This window comes from Desarmillaria tabescens (genome assembly GCF_030435595.1).
Source record: "Desarmillaria tabescens strain CCBAS 213 chromosome Unknown EV420scaffold_1, whole genome shotgun sequence".
NCBI lineage: Eukaryota > Fungi > Basidiomycota > Agaricomycetes > Agaricales > Physalacriaceae > Desarmillaria > Desarmillaria tabescens.
In genome coordinates this window covers 3,080,589-3,102,222 of record NW_026848300.1, presented here as the reverse complement: position 1 = coordinate 3,102,222, position 21,634 = coordinate 3,080,589, and the positions used below count along the sequence as shown (strand labels likewise).

Below are 21,634 nucleotides of genomic sequence, written 5' to 3'. Positions count from 1 at the left end.
GGGACCAAATGCCCCCAGGCCTACTACCCATACCAGGACAGGCCGGAATGGATATGCAAAGGGCTCTGGAACGCAACCACGCTAGGGGAACAGAAGGAGATACTCCGAGCATGGGTGCATCCATCCAAAGTCAAGGACGTGGTGGCTGAAATAATATGGAGGGTTAAGGAGGAAGAAGGGGAAGACAAGGGAAGGATAAAGCAAGGATTAGACGAACTAGAAGAGCTTTGGGCACCTCCACAGTACATACGGGGAGGGAAGGGATACCACATAACCATCCAATTACAACTGGAGACCTTGGATACAGGGGAGGCACACCAAGTAACTGCTCTCATTGACAGCAGCTGCACCGGGAGCGCGGTCAACCGGCAGTGGGCCAGACAACACCGACTCACCCTGCGACGAGCAGCCTGCCCTGTTCTGGTATACAATGCAGACGGGACCAGGAACAAGGGCAGAGACATCACTGAGTATGCGGAGGTTCAACTAGTAATCAGAGATCATGAAGAGCGCATAGAGTTGGCCGTCGTGGACCTAGGGACAACTCCCTTATTCCTCGGGTATGATTGGTTGCAGAGGCACAACCTGATTATTGACTGGTCAACTGGGGCCATAACCCTCGCCCGATGCGATTGCAGGCCAGTACCATTTCGCCTACCCGACAAGGACTCATTACGTTGGACGGAGTACGAAGAAGGGGATCGAATCCTAGTTGTCAACATGGAATGGGAGATGCACATCCGGGCAGCAGGGACGTTGTCCAACGACCTAGCCGCCCAGGCCAACAAGGCAAAACCAGACTGGACATTCGAAGAGATCGTACCCCTGTGCTATCAGGATTTCCATGACGTATTCACGAAGGAAAACTTTGACGAACTACCCCCGAGCAAACCCTGGGACCATGCGATCGAGCTGATCCCCAATGCAAAAGCCAGTCTTGATTGCAAAGTATACCCCCTGAACCCCCAAGAGCAGAAGGAGCTTGACGAGTTCCTCCACAAGAACCTAGAAAGTGGGAGGATATGGCCATCCAAATCCCCCATGGCGTCTCCATTCTTCTTCATCAAAAAGAAGGATGGAAAGTTATGCCCGGTACAAAACTACCGCAAGCTCAACGAGATGACGATCAAGAATCGATACCCACTGCCTCTAATTGGAGAACTCATGGACAAACTCCAGGGAGCCAGATACTTCACCAAACTAGACGTGCGATGGGAATACAACAATGTCAGGATCCAGGAGGGAGACGAGTGGAAGGTGGCGTTTCGTACCAATCGCGGACTCTTTGAACCACTCGTAATGTTCTTCGGACTCACCAATTCGCCGGCAACGTTCCAATGGATGATGAACGACATCTTTAAGGAACTCATCGCAGAAGGGAAGGTCACTGTATACCTCGACGACATTCTAATCTTCACCTGAACCCTGTCAGAGCATCGACAGGTGATGAGGCATGTCCTCCAGCTACTTCGCCAACACAAACTGTATCTGAAAGCCGCGAAGTGCAAATTCGAAACGCTCGAGACGGAGTATTTGGTAGTCATCATTAGCGAAGGAAACATATGCATGGACCCTGTCAAGATCGCCAGGATCCTAGAATGGCCAAAACCCAGCAAGAAACAAGAACTACAGTCATTCCTCAGGTTCACCAACTTCTATCGACACTTCATAGAACATTACAGCGACAAAGTACGGCCGTTAATGCAATTAACAGGCAAAGCGCCATGGGGGTGGGGAAAGGCCCAAGACGAAGCATTTCAAGGAATCAAACAATGCTTCCAGGAAGGAGTAGTACTGGGCATGGCGGATGTCGCCAAACCATTCAGGGTAGAGGCAGATTCTAGTGATGGGGCAATCGGGGCGGTGCTATCCCAGGAAGACTCCAATGGGAGGTGGAGGCCCCTGGTGTTCCTATCTAAGGCACTCACCACTATGGAGTGCAACTACGAGATCTACAACAAGGAACTCCTGGCAATCATGATAGCCCTATCAGAATGGCGACACTACCTACTCGGGGCGCAACTCGACTTCGAGATCTGGAGCAATCACCAAAACCTCCAGTACTTCCAGAAACCCCAAAAACTCAATCAGAGACAGGCCAGATGGGTCACTGAGCTCGCTGAATATCACTTCAGCCTTCACCACAAGCCAGAAACAGCCAATAAGAAAGCCAATCTTCTCAGTTGCAGGGCAGACCACGAGCAGGGGAAAAATGACAACCAAGACATAATCGTACTTACCCCAGAACACTTTAGGGCCTTGGAGATGCCCTCGGAAGAAGAAATCCACGACCGAATCCGACGAGCCACTAAGGATCCCCGGCATTGGGATCAGGGTGTTGCCACAGCCCTTAATCATGATGAAGGTATTATCTGAAAGGAAGAGCTGCTGCTCCATGACCACTGTATCTATATACCCCACGACTTCGCATTACGTGGTGAAGTGATCGCACGCCATCATGACCACGTATTAGCAGGCCACCCAGGGATAGAGAAAACAAAGGAGCTGGTTTTATGGGAATACTGGTGGCCGAAGATGAGGAAGGATATAGAAACCTACGTTCGTGGATGCGAGACATGCCAGTGCACCAAAACCTCCACCCAAGCAAGGAGCGCTCCGCTCTATCCAAATGAAGTCCCCGACCATCCATGGGACATCATTACGGTCGACCTAATCACGGACCTACCCGAGTCAAATGGCCACAACGCAATCCTTAATATAGTAGACCAGTGCTCAAAGACTCTCATCCCCGTGCCCTGCTCAAAGGAACTATCTGCAGAGGGTTGGGCCAGAATTCTTCGTGACAAAGTCTGTTGCAAATATGGGCACATACCAATCAAGATCATATCTGACCGAGGACCTCAGTTCATGGCCAAGTTCACCCGAGAACTCTACCGAATGATGGGGATCAAGGGAAACCCCTCCACCGCCTACCATCCCCAGACAGACGGACAGACCGAGAGAGTCAATCAAGAGGTAGAAAAATACCTGCGCATTTTCATCTCTTACCGACAAGACGACTGGAGTGAATGGCTACCTCTCACCGCATTCGCCCATAATAACTGACAACATTCATCTACAGGCCTCTCGCCTTTCAAAGTCACGTTCGGCCAAGATGGAGACCTATTCCCCGACACTAGTGCCGATACGTATGATGTCCCAGCAGCTCAAGAGTTTGCGGACCGCATAACACAGATTCATCGTGATGCCAAGGACACCCTTCAGAAAGCGGTGGATCACATGAAACAGAGTTACGATCAACATCGCACACCCAGCTGTCAGTATCAGGTCGGCCAACGAGTATGGCTTGACGCACGGAACCTCCACCTGCCAAGACCAAAGAAGAAACTGGATGACAAACAAGTTGGACCATTCAAAATCACCGCCAAACATGGCATCAGCACATACGAACTTGCCCTACCGCCAGCCTGGCGAATCCATAATCGATTTAACGAATCCCTATTATCGCCCTTCCATCCACCCCAATTCCCGAACCAACAACAACCTCCAGCACCCCCACCCGAATTAATCGACGGGGAAGAAGAATACGAGATCGAAGAGCTACTTGACCACCATAACCACTGGAAAGGAAGGGGGAGACACAGAAAGGAGGTCACCGATTTCCTAGTCAAATGGAAGGGATACGGACCAGAGGAAAACTCATGGGTAACTCGAGCCAACCTTGGCAACGCGGAGGAACTGGTGCTTGACTATGAGGCATGTATGGGGGAAACAGTAAATAATACATGGGACGAGTATGCCGAGGACTCAGACAATGAGGAACCAACTTCGGACGACAGCGACGAGGAGGGGGACGTGGACTCAGTCAGGACGACTGAGTCTTAAGGAGGGGGTAATGTTACGTGCTTTTTCCTTTTTCTCACATTTCGGTTCTCCAGTACCCTATTGACTCATATACGCTTAGTACCACGAGACACAGACGTCACACTCCAACTTCTATTCGGACTACGACTGCCAGCTCATCGTACCACTACGGACTTATTAATCACTATTCTTAGAACTACTCTCGTGTATTTAAGCAAGCCAAACTGTGGCCTTAAGCCCCAGCTTTGGCTAAGGTTTATATACCTAGTTATCGACTCTATCTCTCTTGCCTAGGCTGTCTAAGTCAACCGCTAAAAGACTACTTGCGCCTGCTCATTGTATGCTTGACTGAAGTGCAAGTCATGTCACGAGTTTGACCTTGTTTGTCATACTAGTGGCTTACAAATTCTGTGGCATTAGCTCTAATGCCATGACCTTTCCTCAATCTTTACTAATGCTGTTATACTGCCAAGATATTGCCGCAAGCATCTACTTCAGTACACTTGCTTCGATGTACTTTGCCACAGCAACACAGCAGCTCAAAATTCCGGAGATCGGTGGCATTCTTGCTAATCACTTCATCTATATGCAGTAAATCCATATGGGTGCTGTTACTTTCAAACCACAGTACACAGTAAAACTGTGTGGGTGCTGTTACTTTAGAACTCTGGGAGCATGCGTTTTGTATCATTTCTTACCAATCTATGTACTACAGACTTACTAAGGACTCGCTTCAAGTATTCTAAATTTATTCTGGACTTGTAGTATAAAAGCTAGTATACACCACGGAAAATAGGGAGTTGCTAGACAAGTTACTGGACACTAGCCACCATCCACGTTATCAACCACAGTTATCGCTTGTACTCACTAGGAGATAGACAATAACAACATAGTCACTCCAAGTTATACTCTCTGTCATGGCTTTTCTTCTAACGGTATTGGTGTACGCTCATATTGCGCCAATACATGGAATTTGGTGTCCACAACTCGCTTTTATCTCTTAATCCACCAGCATCGTTTCACTTTCACCAGCCAGGATCGTTTTCATCAGTTTTCACCTTCTATGTCGCCATCGTTTTACCCAGTTCAGTTCAGGATCGTTATGTCCCCGTGTGGACTCAGATTAGGATCATTATTGCTGCCAGCAGCATCTGTCATGGAATTTTGGTCAACAGCTTCAGTATAGGATCATCAGTCACGGTATTTGGTATCTTGCCGTCAGTTTCAGTATAGGATAGTCTCCGTGTAGACTCAGGATTAGTATCAGTTTCGTTTTGCCGTCGTTAACCTCAGTATAGTTTCAGTTTCAGTCCAGTCCAGTCCCAGCCATTGTTTTGCCGTCACTAGTTCCCCCTCATATCATTGCCAGTTTGTCTTATCTTCGTTTTACCGCCAGTTTCTCGTTTCTCGACTACAGTCTTCGTCTCTTGCCGTCACGGTATTTGTTATCTTGCCAACAGTATTTCTCTTTGATGGCATTTTCTCTAATTCTGTCAACATCGCCCACGGCTTTTACTAGTTAAATTGCCGTCACTTTGTTCACGGTTTGCCGGTATTCCCAGTTATACCGGATTCCATTCCTTCTCATCTATCGAGACCCTTCCCGGCTTACAGCCAACGTTTTCTAGTGCTTGATCATTAAGGGTACTACTTCGCTGACTGAAAAGTCACAGTATACTTGTGTTCTTGAGGAATTCATCGCACAGAGGTGCACCGAAACACTCGCACAACAACAAAGCCTTTATTGCCACTACATGCCATTTGCCATGAACTCCTCTAGAGTTTTGGTTTTTGCTGTTGCCACGGAAGTTTAGGCTCATCACCGGCAAGCCGTGAACAAAGCGACGGCAATTAACTAGTAAAAGCCATAGGCAGAATTGGCGGAATTAATGGAAATGCCATCAAAGAGAAATACCGTTGGCAAGATAACAAATACCGTGATGGCAAGAGATGAAGACTGTAGTCGAGAAATGAGAAACTGGTGGTAAAACGAAGATAAGATGAACTAGCGATGATATGAGGGGGAACTAGTGATGGCAAAACGATGGCTGGGACTGGGCTGGACTGAAACTGAAACTATACTGAGGTTAACAATGGCAAAACGAAACTGATACTAATCCTGAGTCTACATGGAGACAATCCTATACTGAAACTGATGGCAAGATACCAAATACCGTGACTGATGATCCTATACTGAAGCTGTTGACCGGAATTCCATGACAGACACTGCTGGCGGCAATAACGATCCTAATCTGTGTCCACATGGGGACGTAGCTGTACTGAGCTGAACTGGGGTGAAATGATGGCGACGTAGAAAGTGAAGACTGGTAAAACAATGCTGGCTGGTGAAAGTGAAATGATGCTGGCGGAATAAAAGATAAAAGCGAGTTGTGGACACCAAATTCCATGTATTGGCGCAATATGAGCATACACCAATACCATTAGAAGAAAAGCCGTGACAGAGAGTATAACTTGGAGTGACTATGCTGTTATTGTCTGTCTCCTAGTGGGTACAAGAGATAGCGGTTGTAGCAACTTAGTTACTTGTCGTTGATAACCTGTGTGTCCCCGATAACTACTACTCCACTAGCTTTTATACTACAAGTCCAGAATAAAATTAGAATACTTGAAATGAGTCCTTAGTAAGTCCTTAGTACATCGATTGGTAAGAAATGATACAAAACGCATGCTCCCAGAGTTCTAAAGTAACAGCACCCACACGGTTTTACCATATATAGACTTGGTGATCAGAAAGAATTCCGCCAACATACGGACTCTTGGGCTGCTGTGTTGCTGCGGCAAAGTACACTGAAGGTAGTACACTGAAGTAGATGCATGCGGCATTATCTTGGCATTGTAACAGCCTTAGTAAAGTGAGTGGAAAGGTCACGGTATTAGGTCTTTTGCTGTGGAGTTGGTACTTTGACTGTGGCATTCTTCTAAATGACGCTTGATGCTGATGTCATTGATGGCTGTGCTGGGTGATCAATGATGGTCCTAAATCCATGAGATCTGCAATCAGGTGCCTGGCAGCATTAATGAAGTGGTGCAGATTGATACGGAATACGAGCTGGGAAGGATAGTTGGCGGTAAGAGTGGGTATTGCCATGATTGCAATTGTTGACTTAGTGAAAGTCTGCTAAGTGGACAAGGCATTTATTCTAATGCTAAAATCCGCAAATTCTGAGCATACAGAGCCTTGAGGCTCATCATCGTGTTTGTTGGTGAAGCTTTGTTCCTGTGGAACATCAGAAGAGCTTCTAAGGCATAGATGATACTTACCAAGTGCCTGTTCACATCCACCAGTTGCCTGGTCCAGCCAGTCCCATTCAAAGAAGGTTGCGATTGCCCTTTTGCAGATATTCATCTTGAGGTCACACACGAGAAGTAACGTTTGTACAAATGTGATGTTGAGGGATGCTAACTCGGGGAAGGACTGGCCGACATTCAGAGATGCATAGAGCTGGTCGATCTGATTGCAAAGCTGTTGATGGATGTAGGAGAGTTGCGATAAATTGAAATTTGGCTGAGATACAGTCATTGGTAAAGACTTCAGGGCAGTCTGAGTGGCCTGGATGGCAGACTCAACAGTGTCAGCATGTGCCTGTAATGATGTTAGAACAGCGTCAAGCTCTTTCTTCAGTCAAGCAGGGGCATCTTTAAATACCAAGTGTTATATCAAGCACCCCCAATAAACAAGTTGACTTATGCAAGCGTATGGATGTCTGTGTCTGGTGTTGGTCTGCCCATTGTTGCCGCAGGAAGGGGACTGACTTCCCACAGGATTCCAGGTCAGCATGTGCCTTTGCACCCTTTTTCTCTACACCTTCTTGGACCTTCCGATGTATCCATCCTCCAAGATCCTCACGAATAGACTTTGCCATAAAAGCCACCTGATGATCAAGGAGATAGATTCGTTGTCGATGCTATATATTCTTGATTGTCAGCGATCTTCACTTGACCTTATTGCTTGGAGATTCATACTGCAGAACTTCGAGTAATACCAATGAGCTTCTGAAGGCATGACCAGAAGCGCTCTACACCTTCACCATCTGTCAACCCAAGACCATCCATCAACCTAGGATTGTATACTAGCTGACAAGCCCATTGGTGCCCATATGAGTGCATCGCTGAGGTTGCAAAGACAAGTCGTTCAGTTAACATTGGTGGAAAGATGTCATACTAGAGTGTATATCAGGAGCTGAGACTTGGAGAAGATTAGAGAATAGACATCATACCAGATTGATGCTTCAATCCATTACACATCCAATATCATACAATACAGCAATAGAAGCGGCTGCGGGCAGATGAGAGGCAAGTTTGTCAATGAGGGCAACAGCATACTTCTGCTGCTCTCCAGGAGTATCCACATTGGCAAGGAATAGAGGAACATCATGATGACACACCAGCGCAGCTAAGCCTGTGTCATCATAACGTCCTCCATGGGTTTTCTCCTTCTTCTCATCAGCAGCGTCAAATGACTTCTTGTCTTCATCAACAGCAATGTCTGGAATCTTGGGTGAATAATTCTTTTTGGTGCCAGCATTGCATGCAATTTCAATACGAACTCCAGCTTCGTCAACCTCATGCTTGGAGAGGATATACCTGGGGTCATAGAAGTGCGGGCAGTCTCCTGCCGATGTTCGGTGATGCTGATTGAAGTTGCAGTCAACAGCAACATGGACATCACCACCTCTATTTAAATGTGAGAGTCTGAATACCACATACTAGTTCACAGTACTCACTCGGAAAAGCCCCGTCCAAAGCGAGTTCCAGAAAAACAAGCAGGACATCGCTGTTGCAAAAGGTCCGAACATCAACCATGAGTCAGCATAATATTGACACATTTCCCATGGGCTGGAGAGCTGTACACTGAACCATTGTCAACATTTATAGTTGGTGTCAATGGCTGTATGTTATTCAGAGTCGCAAATGAATCGGGGATCTTGGCACAGGAGTTTGAGAGCATGGAATCAATCTCATCTTCCAAAGCGAGTCTGACACATCCATACCACTTGGTTGCATATCCGAACCCACGACGAAAGGGCTCTTGCATTGGGACACCCTGGAATATGGATTTTAAGTGGTCTGAACAAGTAACAGAAGTTACCCTACCTTCACATCAAGCATCCAGAACCCATGGCTCACATAAAAGTCTTGCAATGCCGAGCAAAATGCAGAGTTCAACATTCCGGAATGTTCTAATAAGGACTGGTAGAGGCTGAGCAAGTCGATGGATACTGCAATGCATGGCTCCCGAGGTGAGGTAGGGAATAGGCTATTCTCGATGAGAATTACAGGCAGGGATTCTGTATGCAATCAGCAGTATTCAAATGTTCTGGTCTCGAAATCTGCAATGAGCTATTCAGCATGGAATCTGTGAGTTCATGCTGTCAATACCTACAGTTCCAATACAGGCATAAAATGCTGCATTGTTCATGCAAGTTCATGCAAGTTCCAGCGCTGCAAAGCAAGGGAGGGGGGCCAATGTCTAAAGCAGATCTTTTCTGAAATGAGGCCAATGGTCTGACCAGGTGTGGCAGAAGCGCCCTCCAATCATGATACAAATTCTGGGTGTACCCACTGGGCTGCATGCAGCAGGGTTTCGTGGGTGTGGGTGCATCAATATCTGGCCACTCATCCTTGCCGTCCTCAAGGTTGTGAGTCTGTGGAAGCTCAACTTCAATGTCGAGCCTTGAGCTTGAAGCTTCATTGTCTGACTCCCAACCATCTCCTTCGTCATCATCAGCATCCACACTCCCACTGGCCACCTGCTGACATGCACACTCCTCGGCTTCCCTGACCCATTTCAGCAGCGATAGTCTGGCGTAGTCGTACGCAGCATCACTGACACGTTTGGTAGGGTCCTTGCGATCATGCTTGCATTTGACTGGAGAGAGCTTGAGCATCCAAGACATTGTGGTAATGCAGATGTGTCACTGGAGTAAATATGAAGAAAACCGATTGTATTTGGAAAATATAATTATGAACGTCCTGCCACGATCGCACTGAAGGTCGAGGATCATCAGGTTGGAAATGGGGAGAGAATGTCATGTTGGAAAGAGGGGAACGTCATTGATGAGTTGGTGCCTGACACTCAGCGAGATTTCATGGCCCGATATGAGGCAAAGGGCATGAACGTTATGGCGAGGCAGGCCCGTTAGGCCCATTTGATGGCTATATAATTAGGGCTTAGTGGTCTACTTTTATTTCAAATCCCCCTGCCAGAGGTGAGAGGGTTATAGAAAGCCGTAACTGGTCTGGCCAGGGGCTATACTCTGGGTTGGCTTAGCTAATTTGCAGTGATTGGTGAGCATGCGGCACACTATGGCCGGCATGCCGGGTGGCTGAAAGTGATTGCCACTGTGGCTGAAAAACTCTGTCTTCCCAACTTCTCCCTATTGGTCGATGAACTGTTGATGCCTTTACTTTCACTGCCATCTTTTAACATGATTCTCTTTCTTTTTAGGTTCAGTTCCAGAATGCGATTTGATTTCACATCTGTTATCGCTCAAGTACGTTGTTTCCTGCTAATCAGTTTTGCTTGCCACAATACATCTTTACTGATGATCTACTTAGCTAAGACTAGCATTTTAGATGAAGCAGGGAGCATGGAGTAGAGTTACCTGTGAGTGCATGTGGGTTAGGCAAGATATTCAGAGTAGCATTGATGCCTGAGTGGGATGCAGGTGGCATGGGGAGTTGCTATGGTGCAGGCTACATGCCGTATGTGTACCTTTAGCTACTTTTCATCTATCTACATGTATGATATTTTTGAATTCATGAAATTGATTGAGGATTTGGACTTGCCACAATCGCAACAGCCTCCCACTTGATTTGCATGGTACAATGTATGCAGTATGGAATATTTTCATTTTCATGACCTAATGCAGGGATGGACAGAAATTTGAATGGAGAGTAAAAGCATAGCATATCATAGCTGGGATTAGATGTTAGATTGTGCAAAATGTGAGCTGGCAGCACAGCCGCCGAGCGAGCTTTTTGCACCACCACATTTCCAGTTTAATTTAAATCAAGCTGTATTATATTTCAGCCTGAACAAGCACGTTTACATAGATTTACAAAAAGGATACAACTTGCTGTAGCCATTTCTTCGTACTTACAAAAGGAAAGAATCAGGGACCCAGCAACTGCCGCTACTGGATCAATAAGTCAGGCTAACTACTTATATCTCGGTCTGGGATAAGTAGTAGAATAAAGGATGCTTTGTGCCGAGAAGGAATCCCATTTTCGAAGAGATGAGTTGTCGACGGTCGTGCTGAGACGAAGTCATGATGCCGGTCATCAACACGATAGGCTCTTCTTTCTTTCTCTGCAAGTACCGTCTTTTCAATAGTTGATGATCGTGGCCTTTCCCCTTTCATTTCGCCTGCTGAACTTTTTTTTTCTAGTTAGGGACATGAAACAAACATTGGAGCTCGTCAACATTGTTGCCGATTCGCACCAGTATAAGCAGTATAAGCTGTACAGTGACTTTGCCAATGACGATGGGCAGCAGTTGGGTGACTATTTGGCTGTGGCAAGGTGTACTGGATGGGCCAGAGAATGGGGGGTTCAGAGCCATTTAGGATATTGACAATCTGACAGTGAACGTTCAGCTCTTGTAATACTTATGCACCTTCCATGATCTGGTGCAGATTTTGTAGCTGAAGTCTGTCAGCCTGCCACTGTTCTCTTGGTCGCTTGTCCCCAATTCTTTCTGAAGAATGAGGGTGCCAAAAGGTGCTCAAATCAGCCCTGCTGATTAATCTCCAATGACAGCCAATGTCCAGCATGCACGCTTCGTGCTGAACCAGGACGAAGCTTTCGAAGATGCCAATTGAGTTGCCAAAAGAGAGTGGTCCATGTCGAAGACACAGGACATAAATATGTTATTGTGCTCTTGTTGCTTCCCTGCTACTGTCTGATCCTTCACTTCTTATTCCTGATTTCTTACAGAAAGCTCTGAGTCAAAAGTTGATAATAACTAGAAGCAATCAGCAAAGATGAATTACATCCTACTCAACCTGTCATGCTACTACTATAGGTCTCTTAATTACAATAAAGATATCCTTTATTCTTCTCCTTCCATCTCTTCTCCACTGAATATTGCTCCCAGTGGAAATTTGATGCAGCTTCCACTGCCATCTGATCAAGATCATCATGAAGACCGAGCCAGCAATTGTTGGTTTTTCCCCTCAGGGGAAGTACCCATACACTTTAGCCTTGAGTATGTTTCGCCAGTTCGACATTATTGAACTGACACGTACCTTTTGTGCAAATCATCTAGTCCCCGCTTCAGAGCACACTCGTTCTTAGGCAACCCGAGCTGTGCGGTAGCCAAGTTTGCATATTGAATGGCTTCTTCTACCAAACTCTGAAGGGTACGATCACATTGTATGACCTCTGTAAGATCTCCCTTGCATACACAAAGTGCATGCTAATGATTATTCTCTGACTCAATCCTCTGCCAGTAATTACCTGTGGGAGTGTTGTGATGCACTTATACCAATGATCCAGAAATTCATTGTATGCGTGCATCAAGATGCTAAAGAGCTTTTCTGATACTAGGACAGAGATCATCAGAAAGCGAAACCCAGGTAATGATAACATACATCTCATCATATCATGTAATGCTCTTTTGCAACCTCACTTAATATCTACCCTTTCATCCATCTGGAACATTGCCACAGCAGGGTCATAAGAGAAGAATAAATTACAATCCTGGTCAGTCAGGAGACCATGTACTCTCAAGTTGAGATTTTAGTCTTTGTCAAAACCATTTATATTGTATTAAGAAGCAGCTGAATGAGGAAGATAAGTGTTCTATATCGATAAGAAGTCTTCAACTAACCCTAGAGCTCAGTAAACAGGCAGGTGTACACTTCTGGGTTAGGCAGCCATAAATCTTCCTCCTCAATGACAACAAGCTTAATCTGGTCATTTATTTTAATCTATTTGTCAATAAATTCATAAGAGCTGAGTGTTAAGACCAAAACTGCGACAGACCTGATATGAAATGGGTTCTCCTGATGGCAAGGGATCAGGTAGTTGACAAGATTTAGGAATGGCCTTTTTGCTCACGATCTTGACATGATGATGAAACAGTGAAGAGACTGGAAAGTCCCTATGAATCAACGGAGTCGTCAGATAAAGTAGATATTGGAGTCAACAAGCCATTTACATGGAACAGTACTTGCTCCCCTGGAATGACAGTGTTATGGGAATTCGATGGCAAAGATTCCAGGTATTTCCATCCAGTTTTATATGTTTCAGCATGTAATGATGGTGGAAGGTACAACTGTGGTGGACTGAAGTCCATGAGATCGTAGATAAGTTGATTTGGGTTGTTGTAGTTCTGAGGCATTTTGAGACAGTGGGTCACTTCAACCCATCTGTCTTCGTCGCTGCTTTCAGGATGGTGCTCATAGCAGTAATCCTTCGCAGCCCATAGGAAATTTATGGCTTTAGGGTGATCAACCAGGTCCAGGAGTGTCATTAGCCCCTCTCTTATGTCAAAAAGTTCACCTTCCAACTCAGTGCGAGTGTAGCTGAGATGTCTGGATAAATGGGAGCACATGAACAAGGGCTGTAGCTGTGTTTTCAAGATATTCAAGCAAGGCAGAATAGAGCGCAGCATTATTGCGATGGATACAGAGTCTGATGCATTGATGTCTCGTTTAGCTTTAAGTACCAGCCGTGCGAGGTGAGCCAGTCACGAGCCTACACAAACCTTGACAAACTCTGGTAAATGCTGAAGGCTGATTCCAAAGCTGACTGATCTCAGAAACCCGCTACATATAGTGGTGTGGAGGACATTGGGGTGGGCTCGTCGGTGGGTTTGGCAGCAGAGGCAGTGGCATCAGGGTTATACACTTGGAGTGCTGTATTTTCAGAAAGGATGTTGGCAAGCGTCTGCTTGAAGACAAGGCCTTGACACCGCTGTGGTGCTCAAAGGAAGGAGAACATTGACAAGCAGCACTGGAGTTTGCCGACAGCCTACAGGCTTGTCCTTACCAGCACCCGGTTCAAAATGGTCTGCCAGGCTCACCGCCTCAATCTGTTTTGCACATTCTGTGTTCAATATACATGGATACTGCGGGGCTATGATAACCTTTGAGGATCCTTGTTGAATGAACTCTTGTCGAAGAGTCCTCCTGTATTGGTGACTGTCAGGACTATTGGCTATGTTGTTCCACCTGTTCAAGCGCTCAAGTTCAAGGTTCAAATGTTTACACATCATTATCTACCTCCAAAAAAAGGAAGTGCCCATACTCACAGTCGCATGACAGTTCCCTTCATATTATGCTTGATGTGTGGTCAGTGCTGAACCACAGCGACATCTTGGGGATCGCCCAAGCTGCACGAGAAGAACCTTGGCAAAGTTTCCTTTGTATACTGAGGCCGGCACCACATCAAACTTTCCCTTGACCCATTACCCATCCACAATGTTAACTGTCCACTTGTGATGATTTCTGGCTCACCGCATTCTCATTTCTGATACCTCGTCCAAAATGAAACATTTACATTTTCTACGGCCTATTTGTTACTATCTGTTGGCTTTCGATTCAATGGCGCTGATATGCCGTCTACATGTTCACACCTAGATTTTGCGATTTTATAACAATACTATTGCATGTCTATCCTATACTAGTCGTATATCAAGGGCTATAGTTGAGACTTCGGACTGATAGTCAAGTTAGCATGCTACTAGTCAAGTCAGGACTTAGGAATGATACCACTAGTGGGTCAGCCCTACCAGCCAACCAGACTAGCACCTCCAAAGCTAGTATGACTTAGTAAAATATGGTCACTAGTAAAGAATACAGCTGCTAGCACCCAAACAAGAAGTAAGAACCCACACAGATCTTGACTATTCAGTTGCTAGTGGACCGATCTGGGCATGAATGCCTAAGTCAGGATGACTAGTCACATGAGCACTTCTGAAAGGACTTAGAAATGAACCAGTAAAGGCATAACCCTTAGCCCAGATCTGGCTAGTGTGATACAGATCTCATACGATCGGCACTAGTATAGCTGGGCTGCACCCCGATCACGATCGAGCAGTTGCTACAGGCACGGTTACCTGACTATTCATATAGCCGTGTCACTAGTGGAGCACCGCTGGGCAAAGGGTGTGGAAACGACCCAATAGCGGAGTCCCTCGACCCGCTATCCGACAGAAAGAACAGGCTAGGCTGACTATTGCATGATTATTCACCATATTTCGTGACTAGCCAAGACATCCTTACCAATATTACCCCTAGAGAATCTATTTATATTTATTCTGTACCTGTCTCTGTAGTATATAAGTAGTAGAAGGGGCGGCCTCGCAAGCAGGCAAGCCATCCCCGCGATTGTGACCTACTAGTCCATATTCTAGTGCCCCAATTAAAGGCTTTTGTGCTTAACCTCGATGAAGTGTCTACTAGTTGCTTAGTCACCTATAGTATTGAACGAATTGAAGTGTCTTAAAGTTACTATTCCATCTTGGAGTGACTCAGAGTGTTTCGAAGTTAGTTAAAGTATTTTCTCGGAGTTAAAGTATTTTTGTTCTTAGGCCAAGAGTGCCACTAGTCGAGCCTAGGGTGCTGCTAGTCAAGTGTAGACCACTTGTGAGACCCAGTATTTGGCCCAGAGTGCCACTAGTTTCGAAGTATCAGAGTTAGACCGAGCGCAGTTGCTCAACCCAAGTCACTATTCATCCAATCATGTCTTAAAACCCAGCTAGCACGAGTATTACATCTTGTGTAGCTCACTAGTACCAAATATACGTCTTTAAACAACCTTTCCCTGATTTGTTGAAGTCTGCAGAGTGCTTCTATCATACTCGAAACACCCGAACTCAATAATACTGGTGATTAGTGTAGAGTAGTAGAGGGTTTTGGTGTTGTGGTGTTCATATCCATTCACTAGCCTTTTGTCACTCGCCATTACCGAGCACATCAGCACACAAGTCCCAGTCGAGCTGTCACCCTTTGACCATTTTTGTCCAAGCACATCGTACGCTGGGCACGACCAACTACTGGTACACCCAATCACAATAACAATAACTTTTATTCCTCCCATCCTTCCAACGCTTCTCCTCCAGGCATTGCTCCCAGCAAAAACTCAATGCAGCTTCTGCTGCCATCTGATCAAGGTCGTCGTGAAGACCAAGCCAGCAATTTTTGGTTCTTCCCCTCAGGGGAAGTACCCATACACTTCAGGGATGAATAAGTTCTGCCAGTTCGATGTTACTGAACCGACAGTTACCTTTTGCACAAATCATCTAGTCCCTGGTCCAGGGCATCTATGTTCTTGGGTGACTCGAGTTGTGCTGTAGCTCGGTTTGCGTATTGGATGGCTTCTTCCACTAAACCCAAATCATTCAGTGTGAAGTCAGTAAGATCCTCCTTGAGTAGGTGAAGTGGATGTTAACGATTATCCTCTCATAGACATTATCCTCTGTTTACCTGTGGGAGCAACGTGATACACCTGTGCCAATGAGTCAAAAATTCATTGTACGTATGCATCAGGATACTAAAGAGCTTTTCCAATACTAGGATAGAGACCGTTAGAAAGCAAAACATGAGCAGTGATAACATACATCTCAACATATCTTACAATGCTCTTTTGCAGCCTGGCATGATATGTATCATTTCATCCATCTGGAACCTTTTCATGACAGGGTCATAAGAGAAGAATGCATTCCTTTCCCCATCAGCCAGGAGACCATATACTCTCAAGTCGAGACTTTCTTTTTGGTAAAGACCATGTATATTGGATTGAGAGGCAGCTGATCCAGGACAGTAAGTGTACTATTATATTGATAAGGAGACTCTCCAACTGACCATAGAGTTCAGTAAAAAGCCGAGTGTACACTTCTGGATCAGGCATCTGCAAATCCTCTTCCTCGATGATGATAAGCTTGACCCGGCCATGCATTTCAACCTATTATGCAACAAGTTCGCAAGTAGGCAGCAATCAGAACCAAAGTTGTCACAGACCTGATATGAAACCAGTTCTCCTAATGGCAAGGGGTCAGACTCTTCATAGGATTTGGGAATGGTCTCATTGCTCACGATGTTGGCATGATTATGAAATAGTGAAGAGACGAGAGCAAGTTCCTAGAAATCAACAGAGGTGTCAGGAGGAGGAAATATCATGCAGAATGAGATATTTACATGGAACAACAATTGTTCCTCTGGAATGACATTACCAGAGCCAGGAGATGAAGAAGATTCTAGGTATCTTCATCCAGTTTTAAATGCTTCAGCATGGAATGAAGGTGGAAGGTGCAACTGTGGTGGACTGAACTCCGTGAGGTTATAGATAAGTTCATTTGGATTGTCATAGTCCTGAGGCATTTTGAGACGATGAGTGACTTCAGCCCACCTTTCCTCATTGCTGCTTCCATGATGGACATTACGGTCATAATCTCTCATGGCTTGTAGAAATTTAAAGGCCTCAGAGTGATCAACCAGTGCCCACACTATATCTAGCGACTTTCTGAGATTGCAAAGTTCAAATTCCAGTTTGGTGCGGCTGTAGAAATGTCTGGGGAATTGGGAACGCATGCAGAAGGGCTGCAGCAATATTTTTGAGATATGTGAACGAGGCAGAATAGAGTGCAGCATTATGATGAATACAAGGTCCATCCAGACTGGTCCGAGTCGGTGGCCTTTTCAAGACTAAGACTACTATGATATCATTTCCGTGCACAATATGAGGTTACACAGGGCTCTGAGAGACATCAGAGTTCGGTGAGCTTTCACCAATAGAGGCCAAAAAGGTTCGATCTTATTTTGTAGGAAGGAAGTAGATTTTATCAGTCATCTCCTGAACAGAAACGTAACAACATCCATACTACAGCAAGCTATCTAAGGAATAATGATATTTAGCTGCTACGGGACCGAACCAACCCTATGCTCTGCTGCTTTGGTCAAGCCCCCTCATGAGTACTCCTTCATGGCTCGGCAATAGGGAGGTGAAGATAGATAAAAAGCAAAAAGGGACGAAGACCAGAAACCATGACAGGTGGTGATCTAGTGAGCCAGTGAGCTACGAGTTTGTCTCAAGTAACTTATTACCGGTAATTTATGCCTCAGGGTGATATTGGAGCGGAGCTTGAAAATTGATGCACCCTAATTGGGTAAGAAGTGGTGCACTCTCACCATGGGTTACTACCCACCCATCATTTCTTTGTTGTTGTCTCCCTTCCCCCCCATATCAGGTCTCTTCTGTCTTTTTATTGAGCGAGCTCGTATCTGCCACTCTTGAACCTCTCTCTCATCAGTGACCTCTTGCTACCTGGATCCTGGATTGCTTTCCCTGGTCGGCCTCTACTAGACTCCACATGCCTATCTTCCATTTATCGATTGCGATTGGTGTGAATCAAATCAGGGAACGAATGTTGGATGTGAATATGGATGGATACAGTGTTTTCTCAGAGAGAGGTGGTGATGGGTATGCAAATCTGTGTGTTCGCAATCAATGTGAGTACATCCCTTTCATTTTGTAGAGATCATTCCACTGATAACAGGGCCATCTGCCTAGGCAAACACACATCATTCTGCGTGCAAGGCATTGGAGGTGTATGGGGGAAGTCATGGCATTCCATGGGTCTGATGCCCACACACCGCATGCCATATGAGTGCGGTGCGGTAACTATTCTATGTACAGAATCAATGTAATGCTGTCGTATAAATATAATATATCCATTAGTGAATAACATATGAGAATAGATATATGTAAGAATGGATTGCAAGGCACTTAGCCATCAGTGTCCATGTCCAAATTGTTCATATCCGGAGTTTCCAAACTATGCTGTCTTTGTTTGGGTGTTCCGTCCTTACTCTTTCGTTCCTTCCTTCCACTTCGCTTGCATAGGATCTTGAGCAGCTTTCCTATGCTTTTGTTCGCTTCTGGATATTCAGCAAGAAAAACAGACTCATTGTGACCTAATCTGACCTCCACCAAAATCAGTTAACCGGCAGACTAGGCAAAGAATTATGTTCACACCGCTCAAACTCTAACCCAATAATTTTACGCTGACCATGCTTAGTGCCAGTCTTTGTCTGTTGCGAGCCTGTATACCACTCTTTGGGCCATTCTCACAGAGGTAGCAGTCCTTGTGTGGGGTCACCCTCCTCCCATTGCTTTACAGCTTTCTTCCATGCTCCTGGACCTTTTCCAATATCCAGAATCACAATGCCAGGGATGGGTGGGGCTTGGCCACAACGTGATAAACCTGTTGAACTAGCAGACCCTTCAGGACTCATTGGCGATACAACTGATGTCACGATGTTCGAGTTAGATGAAATTGGCAGAGGCATCTGGGGCAGAGTATTTTCTGGCATCTCACTAACTATACGAGTAGGTGATGGGTTCACAAAGGATGATGGCAACACTTGAGCATGCGCTTGGCAGATACATGCTGGTTGACTTTGGGACAGCCGGCTTAGGACAGCATCTGCAAAGACATGAAACTCGGCAGTGGTTACGGGCTTTTCGAGAACATGGTCCCCCATAAAGGTCTTGTCTGCTTCCTTTGGGATGGGGTATAGAGCATTGCTATGTCCACTTTCGTAGCTTTGAAGTGAGTCAACTAGATACTTCATCAGCATGTCGACCTATGCAAAGTGAGCATATTTTTGGCTGCTCAAAGACAGAAACCTTACATGTTCACCAATAGCCCAACCACCCCACCATCGTATCACACTCAATGACCATCATCGCCCAATGGGAGCGAACATAAATCGGTACTGAGCACCGCCACGGTGCAAAGAGTGGGTCGTATATGTTCTCTTGAGCCCAGCTCCCTGACCAAATTCGTTCAACAGATTTTGGATCATATCATGGGTCATCTCCTGCTTGGGATGAATGATTCCATTGGATGAGCAATATGGGAAGATATAGTCGTCGGGTTCAAGTTTACAGCCAAGGCATCACTCCAACAGCCTTATCCACTGAGGGAGGTATGTGTACATGTCAATATCTGGAGAATCTGGCTGAGCATATATGTTATAATAATTGCCTATATAGAATATCATTCTCGAGCTCAGAATCCAATGAGATTGAAGAAAAGCTCACTTTCTAGAGGGCCGTCCCATCCCTGCTTGCTCTGCCATCCTTTACGGCCATCAAGATGCACTCTAAAGTATGGGACATTGTACAGTGCAGGGCCTTGCAAATCCCACTCAATATTGCATGCCTGCAAACCACAGAGCTCAAAATTCCTGGTGACTGTCATTCATTTGCAATCATTTATTGAGAGTTCGACAACTTACCTTGTCCACAGAGTGAATCCCAAGGTAAAGAAGGCTCTCGCCAAACCATATTTAATCATTTGCATGAGTTCTTGTGCTGATACAGTTGATTTCTCTAACTCTTCACATGAGCATTCATGTTTGGAGTACTCAATGATTTTGATAAGATCTTCAATTCGCATCGCATCAGCATGATGGCGTACTGCTGCAGCTCCTTTTGCACTGCTTTTTGTGTTGATGCATTTTATGTATTCTTTGACACTCGGGGCGCGTGCAGGATTTCCAGTAACAATCCCAGTTGATTTGTCAAAGTGATAGTGGTTGCCTGCATACTTCTGTCCATCCCTTTAATGCACAGTAAGAATGAAGTTCAGTCTAGTTGAAATAGCACTTACATTTTGTCCCACATCCTTGCCATTGCTGCTTGAATTCCCTGGCCTGTTGACTTTCCGTGTTGCTCGACAAAGCATTTCTGGGTCAAGAAATTTAAGAGTGCTGTTACTGAGTATTTGTTTGGAGGGTTGTCAAATGCTTGTGCCAGAAGATCTGTGTCGATATCATCTTCGCAAACCCCAGTCTCTGAATGCCTCTTCCTCCACACCGACACCATGTCATCAAGAAACCGAGCTGCACACGCTACATATCCTTTGTAGTTGATCTTTGTGTTATCTGCTTGGGACCATTTATGTCGAGTTTCAGATTCAGTTTGTGCTAAGGAGGCAAGGGTGACTTCATGGGTGGCATTGTTGGTATTAGATTTTGTCTTCATTCATTCGCGAGAGGCCTTTGTGAGAGAGCTGCTTTTTGAAGTTCTCATTTTCTTTTCTCTAGGCATTACACATTGGAAGGGGGAAAGCACAGAGAGAGTAATAGGAGCCCATTTGAATTCCTGATTGGTTTGAGGTCTTCATGCCACTGTGTGTGTTAAACAATCAAGACAAAAATATATAGCAAATTACATATCAGATAGGTCAATAAACAAAGAATATCCAACTATCTCAATATCAGAGTTGCTTTCAGAATCACTGTCAGTCAGCACAATGACTGCGCCTTCTGTGCTTGCCTCCCCGTCATCGGAGTCTGACATAGTGAGGTCAATAACTTCACCAGCCAAGACCATGTTTCTCGTGTCCTCCCTAGTCATCATAATTTTGTGTGCAGCATTTGCGATATCTACAACCACTTCATTGCTGGTAGGAGTAGCATTATTGAGTGCCATGCTTGTCTGTGTGAATATCAGTTAATGTTATGACATGGATAGCAAGAAACCAACTTGACGTTGAAGGTCTGGCCATGGGAGCTGTGGTTTGCATTTATGAAACTTCTCGACCATGATAGGAAGCGCATCATAAAGGATGTTTGCAGGGACCTTGATGTTCATCTTGTGGTCTTCTGATAGTGACTTGGATGCACCTAATATCATCTGATTGTCAATTAAGCGGGTTTGAATTCAGATGGTGTAGCTGCCTGGAGATATAGTGCTTTTCTGAATAGATTGAATGGAGGAGTTGGCAAGCGAGCCATCAGAAACGTTATGAAGGTTTGGACCAGGTGTCACA

The 21,634-nt window shown here is 45.4% G+C and overlaps 5 protein-coding genes across 5 annotated transcripts; all 5 read right to left on the bottom strand.

The window, feature by feature from the left end:
* Positions 1-7,034: 7,034 nt before the first annotated feature.
* EV420DRAFT_1258238 (uncharacterized protein) lies at positions 7,035-9,114 on the bottom strand (the record flags this gene model as incomplete). The annotated part of the gene is made up of 8 exons (XM_060466877.1): positions 7,035-7,063; positions 7,108-7,462; positions 7,512-7,751; positions 7,810-8,007; positions 8,088-8,520; positions 8,571-8,620; positions 8,669-8,890; positions 8,941-9,114. Coding segments are annotated over 8 exons (1,701 nt in total), but the record flags the coding sequence as incomplete, so codon positions are not given.
* Positions 9,115-11,986: 2,872 nt separating this feature from the next.
* On the bottom strand, positions 11,987-14,127 carry EV420DRAFT_1473216 (uncharacterized protein; the record flags this gene model as incomplete). Its single annotated transcript, XM_060469110.1, has 12 exons — positions 11,987-12,050; positions 12,096-12,244; positions 12,307-12,392; positions 12,574-12,593; positions 12,709-12,779; positions 12,835-12,854; positions 12,910-12,952; positions 13,010-13,420; positions 13,559-13,619; positions 13,643-13,767; positions 13,877-14,024; positions 14,105-14,127. The coding sequence occupies 12 exons, from the start codon at positions 14,125-14,127 to the stop codon at positions 11,987-11,989; spliced, it is 1,221 nt and encodes a 406-aa protein (XP_060339912.1).
* Positions 14,128-15,603: 1,476 nt separating this feature from the next.
* Positions 15,604-17,233, bottom strand: EV420DRAFT_1473215 (uncharacterized protein; the record flags this gene model as incomplete). The annotated part of the gene is made up of 9 exons (XM_060469109.1): positions 15,604-15,833; positions 15,880-16,028; positions 16,081-16,220; positions 16,281-16,302; positions 16,432-16,603; positions 16,659-16,758; positions 16,815-16,934; positions 16,992-17,050; positions 17,203-17,233. 9 exons carry the CDS (start codon positions 17,231-17,233, stop codon positions 15,604-15,606), a joined length of 1,023 nt encoding a protein of 340 aa, XP_060339911.1.
* Positions 17,234-18,920: 1,687 nt separating this feature from the next.
* On the bottom strand, positions 18,921-19,433 carry EV420DRAFT_1634543 (uncharacterized protein; the record flags this gene model as incomplete). The annotated part of the gene is made up of 1 exon (XM_060476332.1): positions 18,921-19,433. The coding sequence occupies one exon, from the start codon at positions 19,431-19,433 to the stop codon at positions 18,921-18,923; it is 513 nt and encodes a 170-aa protein (XP_060339910.1).
* Positions 19,434-19,538: 105 nt separating this feature from the next.
* EV420DRAFT_1616462 (uncharacterized protein) lies at positions 19,539-20,844 on the bottom strand (the record flags this gene model as incomplete). The annotated part of the gene is made up of 5 exons (XM_060475121.1): positions 19,539-19,611; positions 19,759-19,843; positions 19,900-20,045; positions 20,097-20,420; positions 20,471-20,844. The coding sequence occupies 5 exons, from the start codon at positions 20,842-20,844 to the stop codon at positions 19,539-19,541; spliced, it is 1,002 nt and encodes a 333-aa protein (XP_060339909.1).
* Between the last annotated feature and the right edge of the window lie 790 nt (positions 20,845-21,634).